Source organism: Myotis yumanensis, unplaced genomic scaffold (assembly GCF_028538775.1).
Source record: "Myotis yumanensis isolate MYYU_CA2020_CCGP unplaced genomic scaffold, mMyoYum1.0.hap1 SCAF_445, whole genome shotgun sequence".
Taxonomy (NCBI): Eukaryota; Metazoa; Chordata; class Mammalia; order Chiroptera; family Vespertilionidae; genus Myotis; species Myotis yumanensis.
This window is the reverse complement of record NW_027224196.1, coordinates 1-15,505: the sequence shown is the minus strand read 5'-3', so window position 1 is coordinate 15,505 and position 15,505 is coordinate 1. Positions and strand designations below refer to the sequence as shown.

The 15,505-nt window shown below is 37.8% G+C and overlaps 1 protein-coding gene across 1 annotated transcript; it reads right to left on the bottom strand.

Moving 5' to 3' along the window:
* Positions 1-315: 315 nt before the first annotated feature.
* On the bottom strand, positions 316-13,996 carry LOC139001346 (aspartate--tRNA ligase, cytoplasmic-like; the record flags this gene model as incomplete). Its single annotated transcript, XM_070403024.1, has 7 exons — positions 316-1,002; positions 2,679-2,825; positions 3,931-4,078; positions 7,093-7,227; positions 8,556-8,667; positions 12,976-13,035; positions 13,916-13,996. Coding segments are annotated over 7 exons (762 nt in total), but the record flags the coding sequence as incomplete, so codon positions are not given.
* Between the last annotated feature and the right edge of the window lie 1,509 nt (positions 13,997-15,505).

Below are 15,505 nucleotides of genomic sequence, written 5' to 3'. Positions count from 1 at the left end.
TTCATTTTTTCCTTTGCTATTCTATCTCATTTAGTTCTTCAGATGTATTTTATAGCTGTTTATGTTAAGTTATACCAAATATATTTGGGTTTTACAAGAATAACAAACATTTTAAATCTATAAATTATTTTAGGAAAAACACCTTTATAATATTCACCTTCAAAAAACCTTATCTTCCCGGTAATTAAAAATTTAGTTTAGATACCTAAAAGAAATTTGGTAGTTTTCTTCAATGAAAACTACAAATGAAATCAATAACATTAACATGAAATTATGACATTTTTTTAGAATACTTACTATGTGACCTAGATATTACTAAAAAGAAACCGATCACATTTCGACTGTTTTGATGTGAAACATTTTTGCTAAAACTGGAGTGTAGAGGGAATGTCAATAAAACCGACAAACTGATATTGGCTCTGCTGAAACAGCATTTTAAAGGTATAAACTCAATACTGTGCAGTTTCAGAAATATACTTTAGTTTCCCAGTTTAACAGTTTAGAGTGCAACCAGCAGGAGGCGCTCAAGGACTGTTTTAATTTCATCACACGGTTCTTTCAATTTCTTTAAGCACCCTTCTAAGTTTAGCTTTTATCTTTTCTTTAAGAGCTTTACAAAATGAGATAGGAAAGTAGCTTTCACATAAGAGGCGAAAGGAAATTCATTCTCCCTCATCTTGAGGTCCTTTCTAACTAATCTGACATAGATATCATTTTTAGAGATACCTCAGTACAACTAAGTACAAAAATTGACTACTGAGTTAATCAAACTGTCTGGGCAAAGCCTGTTTGAATATTTTTTATTTTTCTAAGATTGAAAAAAAAAATTGCCCCCCTGGGTTTTTATTTATTCTGGAATCATACTATTCTAGGAAAATCATTCCCTCTGCAACTGTTCTTTAGTACCAGGATACATCTCAGATTTAGAGAAAGAAATCCAGCATGTACAGGAGTCCTACCTTTTCCTTTACCAAACGACCCAACAGTTTTTCATTCGGCGTACTGGAAAACAATGACAAAAGCATGAAATCAGATGTTTGATTAGTTCTTAGAGTTATTAAGGCACCTCTATTTGAAGTTCTCAAAGAATAAAAAATTCAGCCAAAACACACAGTTGTCTATTCTGCTCTTTTTTAAAAAGGCAAGTACTACTGAAAACAACTTATAAGTGCACCTGGTATTTAGTAGATGCTGCTCAATAATATTTAAATAAAACCATAAACAGAATTTAGCAATTCACTGATTCAGAAATAACATGGATATAATTTCCTACAATCAAATATAACAAAAGTTCACTATATGAACATAGGCTATTCTTGGCGTTAAATGGTTCCACTTCAAATGGTCTCTCCTTTTCACAAAAATATATTTTTATTTATTTCAGAGAGGAAGGGAGAAGGAGAGAAAGATAGGAACATCAACGATGAGAGAGAATCATTGATTGGCTGCCTCCCACATGCCCCACACTGGGGATTGAGCTTGCAACCCAGGCATGTGCACTTGACTGGAATCGAACCTGGGACCCCCTTCAGTCTGTAGGCTGACGCTCTTTTCCAATGAGCCAAAACGGCTAGGGCTCCTTTTCATTACTCTTAAAAAATATATATTTTATTGATTTTTTACAGAGAGGAAGGGAGAGGGATAGAGAGTTAGAAACATTGATGAGAGATAAACCTCTATCAGCCGCCTCCTGCACACCCCCCACTGGGGATGTGCCCGCAACCAAGGTTACATGCCCTTGATCAGAATTGAACCCGGGACCCTTCAGTCCGCAGACCGTCGCTCAATCCACTGAGCCAAATGGGTTAGGGCTCATTACTCTTTATCTAAGGTTCATAAAACAAAAATCACTAATTCTGAATCTTTAAAATATGTTTATATAAACCAATTAAATTTCTATAGCCACTTTAGCATCTACCCTATTTAAGAACAATTTCTAAAATAATGATAGAATTATGAAAATAATGATAGAATGTACGATTTGCCTTAAGATGTCATCTAGCAATGTAGGGGATGCTTAAAATCATATACAGATATATTTGTCAAACAAACAAAAATAAAGGGTTTTGAGTGAAATATTTTTTAAAAAGCCCTAAAAAATGACAATCATGCCTTTCCCTCTTATATCCATATGATTTGTGATGCCTTAAATATTTTAACTTAAGAACCCTTGAATAAAATAGTAGATAATAATTTCATATCTGTTAAACTACATAATTTGTTTAAAAATTATACACTGTATGATCTGAGTTTAGATAAAATAATACTGAATATCAAATAAATAAAGAATAGTGATTTTTTATAAACTTTTAGAGATCCTAATAGTTTTATACCTTGATCCTGTGTGGGGATGGGTTTAGATTACTGTCTATCTTCTCTAATACCACTGATTGAAAAAGAGAGGTAAAATATTAGATGCCAAAATCACAGGCAAAAGTCTCTATATTCTTTAAAGCATTACAAACTCAGGGGAGAGGGGGCACAAAAATGGTATTTATTGAAGCTTAGGCAAACCACATTATATCATTATTTCAGATCACACATTAAACAAGAACAGCATCATACGATATACCCAAAAGTTAATAAAAGCTGGGTTAAAAAATTATGATTTGTTAATATATTCATTCTTGCATATCTTAAACCTAGTTATTAAAGTTTTAAAAGTCACAAAGACAAACCTCAGATCTTCTTCGTCTCCCATTTCAATTCCAGCTTCCCTAAGCATAGCCAATGCTTCACAATACTCTAGTCTTAAAGTGGGCTCCAAAAATTTGAATGGCTCACATGGGAATTGTTTATTCACCGTCTGAATTTCAGTTTGAAACCTATTTGAATAACGATTTAGAGTTAATAATGTGTGAGATAAATGTTTTCCCCACAAGAGGTCACTGTGGCATCATGTTAAAAATTACTAAAAACTTTTTACTAAAACTGTTAAAATAAGGAACATATATAGCTTTTACTCTACCACATACTTACTACAAATTCTTTTTTCTTTTAACAAAGAAACATTTTAAACATTTCACAGTAGTCACTATCTGTGTGATTATGTGAGAAGTTCAGAGGCAGAAGCTCCATGATCAGCTGAGTACCTGTCCAGCTGAACCACTCAGCCCCCGCCCCTCCTAGCTGGCCAGTTGGCAGGGACCCAAGAGCCTACATATTATCAGTCCTATATGCATTCCACTGATAATTCTGGAATAAGGGACATATGTAGCTTTATTGTTCAAAAGGAACAATAAAGTTTATTTATCAAACGGAAATGCTTTTAGAGCAAAACTCTCTATGTAAAATCTGCCTCAGTGCAGAAATTGCCTCAGGCACTTTTAGGCTCTTCTGTAATACTAGCAACAGCTAAGAAAAAATATCTGGTAGGTACCGAGTACCATCTTTGCCACATAAAATCATCTTTGAATCAGTGTATGTACCAAGAAAATGTTACTAAGAAATTGTTTAAGTTAAAGACTAGAGTTTAAACACTTAAAAGATTTAATACCATTTCTCAGTCTTATGTTGTTTGTCACCATGGTGGCATTAAAGGATTAAAACTTTTTTTGTAACTCATATCAGGTAACATTGTTAGGAACAAACTACCCATTTCATGAGGCAATAAAAACTCTGACTTTAACTGCTACGAAAGTAACACAGGCTCTATTTCTTCAAATATCCAGGATGTTAGTATAAGGGAAATACAATCTGGTAACTGTACCCACCAAAATGAAGCCACAATGACTTAGATCCAGAATAGTATTTTGAGTGTGGATTTTTTTTCATTAATTAATTGATCATCTAACTAGCAAGTCTATATGCACACGTATGTCCAATAAAAATTTAGTTTATACATTTCAAATCAAGAATTGCTTTATTTTGAAGAGCCCAAACTGTTTTGAAATTAAGGTCAGTTAGGGATATAATACATGTATTTTTTACCTTTCTTGAAGTCCTTTGAATATTTGTACTAAAGTGTCAGCAATTTCTTCCATAACTTCATGGTAATGGTAATTAAAAGCCATTTCAATGTCCAAACCAACGAATTCAGTTAGATGTCTGTGGGTATTAGAGTCTTCAGCTCTGAATACTGTAACATTAATAAAAGATATACATAGCAGTGTTTTAAATTTTGGAGAAATTGAGATTAAAAACAAAATTCTATTTACTTGTACTCAAATGGTACTCTTTTCATTATCATTATAAGGTTGGAAAGACCTTTGACAAGCCATCTGTTAGAGCACTCTCATGGATAGTTAAGTTCATTACAAACTCCTACAGTCATGTAGTAAAAGCTGTAACAAATGTAAATTAGTAAGTGAGACTCCTAAGAACCCCGAGGGAATGCAAGGTCCTGAGGTGCCTTCTCAATAACTAAAAATATTCAATATAATGAGTTCTCAATTTTATTAAAGCTTGACTCAAGCTAAATGAAATCTGTACAAATGAAGCAGCTACCTCAGTCCAGCTCTTATTATCCTCACTGCACTTTCCTCCTTTCCAGTCCTCCTGGCTAGTCCTGTTCCATCTCTCCATGCTCTCATAATTTAATCCCACCCTATATTTCCCATTTCTCAATACTAACTAGTCTCAATTTTACTTGCTCCCGTGTTTTTAATTTAGCTTGCTTCTTCTAGAATGCCATCTCTGTTGTCTTTACCTCCTACTGCCATTTCAGTTTGAATTTTCTCTCATGGCATCTCTAGCAAACTCCAACTTCTTCCTCTTTTTTACCCTACCTATACCACATAATTAACACCAACCTGCTGACATCACAATTAGATTATTCGCTGTGGCTGTGATATGTATGCATGTCTTTTTAAAAAAAAAATGTATTTTATTGATTTTTTACAGAGAGGAAGAGAGAGGGTTAGAGAGTTAGAAACATCGATAAGAGAGAAGCATCGGTCAGCTGCCTCCTGCACACCCCCTACTGGGGATGTGCCCACAACCAAGGTACATGCCCTTGACTGGAATCGAACCTGGGACCCTTCAGTCCGCAGGCCGACACTCTATCCACTGAGCCAAACCAGTCAGGGCTATGCATGTCTTATTGTGTCTTAGGAGCAGGGACAATATTGTTCCTTTAGCACTCAAAGCATGGTCTGCATAGCAGCAGTACCTTGGAACTTATGAGAACTGTAGAATCTCAAGTCTTACCCCAAACCTCCTGCATTTTAACAAGATCCCCAGGTGATTTGTGTGCACATTAACATTGGAGAAGTGCTGGTTGGATTTTCTTTTATAGCGCAAGGCTATATATGCAGCAAGTGTTCAGCAAATGATTGCTTAATAAATTCAGAAAATTAAGACATTTAATGATTTTGCCAGTTTCTCTATTAGCAGGTATTTATCTTAAACTATCAAAAAATTCATATATATAAAATAACTTTTTTTTTTAAACCTGGTAAGTTTTAAAGAATATAGTAAAGCTGTTTTGGTTTTTTTTTTTGCTTATAGTTAGCATCATAAAAGAATTTGCTTCATGATTGTGTCCATGCTTGACTTTTAGCAAATGTATATATACTAGAGGTCTGGTGCACGAAATTCGTGCACTCGGGAGGGGGTTGTCCCTCAGCCTGGATTGCAAGAGGGCACAGGCCAGGCTGAAGGACCCCACTGGTGCATGATTGGGGCCGGGGAGGGACGCGGGAGGTTGGCCAGCCAGGGAGGGACTTTGGGAGGACTCCAGGGCATGTCTGGCCTGTCTTGTTCAGTCCCGATTGGCTGGACCCCAGCAGCAAGCTAACCTACTGATCGGAGCATCTGCCCCTTGGTGGTCAGTGTATGTCAGAGTGAGCGGTTGAGCATCCTTAGCGTATCATTAGCATATCATGCTTTGATTGGTTGAATGGCCGACTAGACAACCAGACACTTAGCATATTAGGCTTTTATTATATAGAATTTTAATATATTTTTATTGATTTGAGAAAGAAAGAGACAGAAACATCAATGATGAGAGAGAACCACCAACTGCTGCCTTCTGCACGCCCCCCACTGGGGACCGAGCCCACAACCCGGGTATGTGTCCTTGACTGGAATCGAACCTGGGACCCTTCAGTCCGCAGGCTGACTCTCTATTCACTGAGCCAAACCAGCTAGGGTGCAAATATATTCTTAAAAAACATGTTAATATAATTTATTAAACCCAGGCATTTGTTAGTATTTTCTAATGGACTTTAGCATATTATCAATACTAAGGAGAGTACAATTAGTAATAGTAAAAAAGAACAGCTTTGGAATAAAATTGGCAGCAAAGTATACAGAGGTACATTTGTAAACTTACAACAGTAGCAAGGAGCTTTCAAGGACAACAAAATATATTACTTGGAAGATTGCAATCACTTTTTCTTTAGTATTGATGGAGAGTTGAAAGGATAGTCCAAATGGAAGCTAATTTTATTCTAATTACACTTAAGTATAATAAATAATATAGTTAAATATATTCAGAGGGTGTATATTTTCAAAGCATGAATTTTTAAAATGAGATAGTCCCAAGATACATATTTTCTTTTTTTTGTCTTCAGCATTCTTCTGTAGGAATATATATATATATATAGCTTATGATTCTATTCATATGAATGATGCTCAATTGTTCAAAGAACTATTGAACATACAATTTTTTGGAAATGTCTACCAGGCAATATTGTTATTTTTACCCCCAAGTCTAGTGTTGATGTAGTCAATATAAAAAAGGATTTAAGCTTTAAAAAGGTCTGTGTAAAATGTGTTTCTATCCCTGGCTGGTGGCTCAATTGGTTGGAGCATCATTTGGTACACTAAAAAGTCTTAGGTTTGATTCCCAGTCAGGGCACATACCTAGGTGGGCTCAATCCCTGGTCAGGGTACAGGAGGTAACCGATTAATTCAGAGGGTGTATGTTTCTCTCTCATATTAATTTTCTCTCTCTCTCTCTCTCTCAAAAAAAAAATCAATGAAAACATATTCTTGGATGAGGATAAAAATAATAATTAAAAAAATCAATGAAAAAATATCGTTGGATGAAGATAAAAATAACAATTAAAAAAAATAAATGTGTTTCTAAAACCCTAGCTGTAGTACAATTAATGAATTTTGAGATAACCTTAACTACCAAAACCTTACCCGGTCCAATACAGAAAACCTTCTCAAAATCAGCACAAATACACATCTGCTTGTACAGCTGTGGGGACTGAGCCAGATATGCATTATTTTTAAAATATGACACAGTAAATACATTGGCTCCTCCTTCACTGGCAGCTGAAATATAAACATAAATGTTACTATAATCAATTGTAAGCTTATCAATGCAAACTTCTAATAAAAATAGTTTATCCTTTTGATTCAAGTACTTCACTTAAATAAAACCACACTAGAAAATAAAAGACTGCAGAGAAACCATAGTCTATATATGTTTTATCCCCGATTCGAAACAGTTTATATTTAGGCGAGATTTACTTCTTTAGCTATACTTTCATTTTACTTCTTTGGATATATACGCTCCCTTTCTGCATAAATTTAAAATCTAGTATAAGCTACTTTAGCTTTGTAAAACTTTTTGTAAAAAAAGATAATAATTTTTCTAATTAAGAATTCAATGTTCGTCCTGGCCAGTGTGAATCAGTGGTTAGAGCATCAGCCTGAGCACCGAAGGGTTGCGGGTTTGATCCCTGTCAAGGGCACATACCTGGGTTGCAGATTCATCCCCAGCCCTGGTCAGGGCATGTGTGGGAGGTAGCCAATCGTTTCTCTCTCTGTCTTTCTCTCTCTCTTTCTCTGCCCTCACCCCTTCCATTCTCTCTAAAAATTAATGGAAAAAATATTCTCAGGTGAGGATAAACAAAACAAACAAAAAAATAATTCAATGTTTAATTTTTTTATTTTCAACTAAATGCCATTAGTAACACCCCTCCCCACCATTGAATTTTAGAGGGAGTGGAAGGGGGGTGTGGAGAGACAGAGAAACATTGATGTGAGAGAGACACATCGATAGGTTGCCTCATGCACACACCCAACACAGGCCAGGATTGGGCCCGCAACCCAATTGGGAATCAAACCCGACTCTTGGGTCTGCAGGCCAATGATCTAACCACTGATCCTAAACTGGCCAGGGCAGTAACACACTTTTTAGTGTTATTTAAGCAACTCTAAAGAGGGTAAAATGATTAAGATAATGTTGTCATATAAGGATGAGAATTCATGACATTTTTCCCGTCTGCAATATTTAGTATTAATTTTACAATGCAGTTTATACAAACCAAAATTACAATATGAATTTAAAAAGAAATCTACATAATGAAAGTAATTTCTGGTGCAACTTATATAATAACAATCTTGCCTTGTGTGTTATAGTCTCACTTTACAATCACTATCACATAATGACCCTGAAATAAGGGGATATAGTATTACTGATGCTAGTGAGATGGGACTGCTGCTATGTATCATAGTCTTTGAAATAAATAGTCTCAGAGCAATAAACCTTGAGGAATACTTGGGATCCTCAAATTAAAAAAAACAACACAAAACTAATAGCAACTTGGGGAAAACAAATTATTTTTAAAAATTAAGAGGAATATCTTAAAGCATACCTGAGATAATTTTAGGAGTCTGAATCTCCACAAAACCTTTGTTAGTTAAAGTTTCTCGGAAAAGATGGCAGATGCCAGATTGGAGACGAAAGACTGCCTGGCTAGTTGATGTCTATAAAATAATAAAAAATTCTAATTAAATCAACTTGACACATGAAGGAAATAAATAGATGATAAGTCCTGGGTAGTGCAGGGATTACAGAGAACATAATGCCCATCTAGGGTGCTAGCTGATATTGCCATGAGTGCCCAGGATTTCCAGATTCACCTCCAACTTTTTACGGAAAGCCATTTAGATCTACTGTGAAAACCCCCATTTTCCAATGGTGGCAACAAATTAAAGTAAAAAAAAAAAAATGATGTGAGCCAAAGAAAAATATTCTTTGGGTCAAATTCTAGAGGCAAAATCAGTAACTTGTGTGAACAAATAGCATAGACAAATACAGTAGGATGTTTAACTGCTGTGGCCAAAATGATGAAAACCATGAGGTTTCTAGGCAGTATCAAGAGGACTTTTGATTATTGCTAGCCGTTTCTATATACTACAAGTTAATGTGGAAAAGTAACAGTTTACAAAAAGCAAATGGTCAGGGGAAACATGGGTGTACAATGAGGGCAGGCCTGTAGATTGCAGAAAAGCTGGAAAGAACTTATAAGGTGACAGAACGTTAAGCTTTAGGTGGAATACGTTATGAAAAGGAGGAAGATGTGGTCAAAACCTTAAGAAAGAAAGATGACATTGGTTTTACTATAGTGATGAAACTGCTGAAATCTTTCACTTGCAACCAAGCTAGAAAGGGAAACAGAAACCTATGAGGTTACTATATAAACCAAAGGGTCAACTACTTCTTTATTATTAACCCTTTGCACTCCGCTGTCCCCTCTCAGGGGACATCGGAATTCTAGCATATCACTCGGATGTCCCCTCTCAGGGGACATCGCAGTTTATTAGTGATTACGGGGAATTGAATTATTTCAACGCAACTTTTTGAGACATGCATGTTTCCCTGAAGTTTTATCTTGAAATGGCACAAGAAATTAAATCAAAATATCGTAAAATTACTAAGATATATACAAGAAATGTCAGCGGGATTTGTGTCGGACAAGAACGTGAGATGCGTGCTCACGACAGTCCGAGCACTTCGCGACGCCACTTGAAAAGAGCGATAAGGGGAGTTTGTAGAAGAAAGGTTGGTTTTTGAACATAGTGCGCACTGTATAGTGAGATATATAATTACAAATAAACAAGTCTACATCTGGAGGAAAAGATTTTCAAAGCTGAGCTCATTTTGGTTTGAAGCTTCGAGCAGTGCACATAGATCTAACGAGGAGAAAATCGGAAAAGTGATTCTTTTCTTAGTGAATAAATTGTTTGGTGAAAGCTATTTTGGTAAATATCATCTTGTCAGTTAGTAATAACAATTAGAAGTTTTCAACCCATGCACTTATTCATATTTTTTATTAGAACAATGGCAAAGCGTCCAACCACGAATGAGTCTCATGACACAAGTAGTAGTGAAGATGAGCTCCAGATAGACCTCTATACAGACACGTTAGAAAGACTAACTGTAGAACAAAACGACAGCAGTGATAGTGATATCGTTCAACCTAGAAGGCGACGAATTGTTCGCATAGATAGCGAAAGCGATAATAGTAGTACGGAAGAAAACACACGGCAACATGACAACGTATCGTCAAGTGAAGAGTGGGAAGATGTTACCGAATCGGACGTTCCTCCAGCCACGATAAATTTTGATTTACACGAAGAAATAGCCGGACCACAAGTCCCGAGTAACATAAAAGAGCCCATAGACTATTTCACATTCTATTTTACTGAAGAATTAGTAGACAGCATAATAAAAGAGACAAACAATTATGCCAAAGAAGAAATTGGAAAGAAACAGTTGCATACAGAAAGAATAATACTACGCTTCTTGCGTGGAAAGATAAAAGAATTATTACCATGCTCACCAATTATTATAACACAAACCTACAATCTACCCAGAGAACATTACGCGGTGGACATATCGTAACAGTCAGTAAGCCTGAAATGGTGTTAGAATATACGGCAAATATGGGTGGTGCGGATCGTGCGGATCAATACGCTTCGACGTATTGTTTCCTCCGTAAATCGCTCAAATGGTGGAGGAAGTTATTTTTTTGGGGGTTGGAAATGTGTGTGATAAACTCATACATAATGTATCGCATCGAAAAACAAACAAGTAATGAAACACCAATGACACACCACAAGTTTGTCAAGACACTTGTTGACCAATTAAAGGGCGATTTTCGTGTATCGAGAACGCGTCCATCCACATCTTCTGCGGACAATAGATTAAACAATAAACTACATATTCCCGATGTGGGACAAAGAAAACGGGACTGCATTGTGTGTTCTAACAGGAAAACACCTGGTGGCAGGCGTCAAACCACTTATTACTGTCAAATATGCACTAATCAGCCTGCAATGCATATTGGGGAGTGTTACAAAACTTATCATACTGTACAAAATTATAAACAATAAAATATTGGTTTTTTTTTGCAAATATACATTCCTCGATGTCACCCAATTCATATAAGTCCAATATCATTATAATACGTTACTTGGTTCCAAAATTATACTAAATAATACGAGGGTCTGTAAATGCACGTTTCCGCTGCAAAGTAGCGTTGAGTAGCTGGTAGCCAATGTCCAGAATGGTTCGGAGTGCAAAGGGTTACCTAGAGGCCCAGTGCATGAAATTCGTGCACTGGGGGTGTGTGTGTGTGTGTGTGTGTGTGTGTGTGTGTGTGTGTGCCAGTGTCCCTCAGCCCAGCCTGCACCCTCTCCAATCTGGGACCCCTTGGGGGATGTCCAACTGCCCGTTTAGGCCTGATCAACTGTGAGGAGCCAATGGCTGCCTAAGAGGTGAAGCTTTTGACACTGACTGACACAGAAACTGACCAATCAGAACCAAATCTGGGTTAACTGTGAGGAGTCAATGGCTGCTTGGGAGGCGGAGCTTTTGACACCAACCAATCAGAACCAAATTGACTGGCAGGGGAGGCCAGTTGGGGGGGCCCAGGCTTGCAGGGGAGGGTAGTTGGGGGAGACCAGGCCGACAGAGGAGGGCAGTTGGGGGCGACCAGGCTAGCAGGGTTCTGATTGGTTGGTTTCTATGCCAGTCGGACATCCCTCTCACAATCCGGGACTGCTGGCTCCTAACCGCTCGCCTGCCTGCCTGCCTGATTGCCCCTAATCGCTTCTGCCTGCCAGCCTGATCACACCCTAACCGCTCCGCTGCCGGCCTGATTAACACCTAACTGCTCCCCTACCAGCCCAATCACCCCCAACTGCCCTCCCCTGCCAGCCTGATCTCACCCCCAACTGCCCTCCCCTGCTGGCCTGGTCTCCCCCAACTGCCCTCCCCTGCCAGCCAATTTGGTTCTGATTGGTTGGTTTCTATGCCAGTCAGTGTCAAAAGCTCTGCCTCCTAGGTAGCCATTGGCTCCTCACAATTGACCTAGATTTGGTTCTGACTGGTCAGCGTCTATGTCAATCAGTGTCAAAAGCTCCGCTTCCTAGGCAGTCATTGGCTCTTCACAGTTGACCCAGATTTGGTTCTGATTGGTCGGTTTCTATGCCAGTCAGCGTCTCTGGGCCTATCAATGGGGCCTGATCAGAAAGGTTGGGCTGATCAGCAGTCCTGGGTGAGGCCTGGAGAGAAATGGAGGCGTGACTGCTGACCAGGCCCAGAGCTAAAGAGAGAGGTAAGTGCTGATCAACAGCTGCCACAGAGGCTACGGATCAGACCCTGCTTCTCTCTTTAGGCCTCTCTTTGGGCCTGATTCGCAGCCCCCTCAGTAGTCAGTGCTGGGTCACCATGCCTGCAGCCATAGCAGTCAGCACTGGGTCACCATGGCAACCCAGCGCTGAATGCAAGACTGACTTCCTGTTGGTTGAGCCTCCTGGTCGTTGCAGATGTGACGGACCCAGGGTTTTTAATATATTAGGATTCTGTGCTTAGATCAAATTCAGAGGATTGAGGTATTAATTACTAAACTTCACCAGGTTGCTCTAAAATCTGCACATAATTTCTTTCACAATTTTCTAGTGATATGAGTAGTTATGTTTTCACTTGCTTACTAACTTGTCTAAAACAGGTTACCACCTTGAAGCAAGCCTTTTTACTGGCTTCATGTTCCTTTGTCTTTTTAAAACAGTGCAAGTCAATATTCTGTGAACTATTACTTGACTGTCTTTGTTGCCTGCAATTCTTTCTTGGAGGAGGGTCAGTCGGAAAGGTAAACTGTTTCTTGTATTATCATACTTACATATAAGCAAACAACAATCAGTTCAATGAGCCCAAGACAGGTATGTTATCCTTGCCCTCCTTGATTTTGGCATAATCATGTCACTTAATAAATAAATGAGGCATACCCTAAGATCAATGACTCTGTTATCTAATCTTGTATCCTGGTTAACAGTAGCTCTTCCTTCCTAAAAAAAAAAGAGAGAGAGAAAAAGAAAAACAGATTTTACAAATTTTTTTTCAGAACACAAAAAGCACTTCTAAAATATATTCTTTTACATACTGATTTAAGAGAGAAAGGGAGAGGGAGAGTGAGATAGAAACATCAATGATGAGAGAAACATAAATTGACTGGCTGCCTCCTGCATGACATACACTGGGAATCGAGGCTGCAACCCAGGCATGTGCCCTGACTGGGAATCAACCGTGACCCCCTGGTTCATAAGTTGATGCTCAATCATTGAGCCATGGTGACTGGGCCAAAAAACATTTTTAGAAGCCATGTATACTTTTAAGTGGCAGGTGTGTTTATGTGTATTAATATCAAACCCCAATCTGGATCCAAAAAACAAGAAGCAGGGTTAGAGAAAAGTTACTGTTAAAAGAAAGAGAGAGATGGAAAGAAGAGAAATGAAAATGAACAGGGATTCTTTCTTTCCATCTCTCATCCCAAAAGCCTTGCCTCACATCAAATTTAATGCAGAGGCAAATATGAGAATCTAACTGTTGCCTATTAAGCCAGGCATTACAAAGATCTGTAGATGTATTTATATTACTGTTACTTTCTATAAATTAATAAATATTAAAAATTTGTTTTAACTTTGAATACTGTAAATATTGACAGTATACCCACAAAAACAAAAGCTTGTGAGGTCAATTATTTTTAAACGTGTAAAGGGATTCATAGATCAAAACGTTTGAGAATTGCTGATTTAAGAATAAACTTAGATAAAAATGAAGCTCATAACAACAGGTACCTTTTATATAGAAGCAGGGCATCAACTTTTCAATGTTTTGCAAACTAAACATACAGAGGAAGCATAGTGTTTCAAAAAGTATAATTTTTACCTCTTCTCCTTCCACCTCAGGCCGAATGGCATCATCCAGCTGCAGGGGCAAACGGGGTTCAGCCAAACTGATCACATAAATCTGAAAGTGAGAGATTACCAAAAAGATCATGAAGCACACAAAACCTGTTATTCTTTGCTTTTTAAAAAAAAATCTATAATTGACTTAAACATGAAGGAATATTTACATATATCTTTAACTGAAACTATGTACTAAAATCAAACAATATGGTACATGTTTTTTCACCTACAAAATGGGGATAATAGTATTTCTTGCCTACCTCCCTGGGTTGTTGAAACAGTCAAATGAGCTAAATATACTTTGTAAACTCTAAGGTGCACATCAATGTGATGAATAAGTAATAACTGGAGTTGAGGGGTCTGGGTTTAAGGACTTGCTTTGTCACTATAGCTGTTGTTAGGCAAGTCACTTAACCTCAGAACTTCAATACCGTACTATGTAAAATGAGGTCTGCAGTAAAAATCAAATGGAATAATGAATATAAAAACACTTTTTCATTTGAAGGAGCCATTATCAAATGTGTTGTTAATGGCGTTTAGCTATTTCTACCACCAGAACTACAGTCAGCCCAACTCTGCTGTACCTCTCCTTCCTTTTCTCATGCTTTTCCCAAATATGCCTTCCTTGCTTTCTTTCATCGAACATATTACATCTCCTTTCCTTCTGCTCTCCTGGTTGGGAGCACCATATGAGGTTATTCCTTTATGGTGTTAATATCCCTCAACATCCACTCACACTAATTGCATATTTTAGTGCTAAAAAGCAGTTAGGTCATAATGAATTAGCTACTCTTAATGTTAGCCCATTAATTGTTCCCAGCTATGCCTAGAAAACCTGCTAAAGCACAAAAAGAAAATAGAGCTTATTTTGTTAATTCAGGAAATTGTATTTTTCCATTTGGTAGATCACATTTAGCATTCAGGTGAGACACTTAAAGAAAAAATATCAGAAGGATACTCCAGTCCTCGCAGTAAAATAGCATTACTTGTCACCACCTCTTATACCCAAATTGTAGCACTTCCTTTTGATGAGTTAACGGACACTTGATCTGCAATGCAAACTTGGAAAACTGGACAGCTACTTCTTTTATTATCAAAACATGTCTTTTCATTGATTTTAGAGAGAGAAGAATGGGAAGAGTCATCAAAAGGCTGCCTCCTGCACCTCCCCTACTAGGGATCAGGCCTGCAATCCCAGCATGTGCCCTGACCAGGAATTGAATCTGAGACCACTCAGTATGGGACAATGCTCAACCAAATAAGTCACATTAGCTAGGGCTTTTAAAAAATTCTTTTGCCTGGCCAGCGTGGCTCAGTGGTTGAGCGTCGACCTCTGAACCAGGAGGTTATAGTTCGATTCCCAGTCAGAGCACATGCCCAGGTTGGGGGTTCGATCCCCAGAATGGGGTGTGCAGGAGGCAGCCGATCAATGATTTTCTCATCATTGGTGTTTCTAGCTCTCTCCCTCTCCCTTCCTCTCTGAAATCAATAAAAATATATTTTACAAAATTCTTTTTAGAACTAGTGAAAATTCATTGTCTCCTTTACTAGGTTGTGAGTATTCTGATCC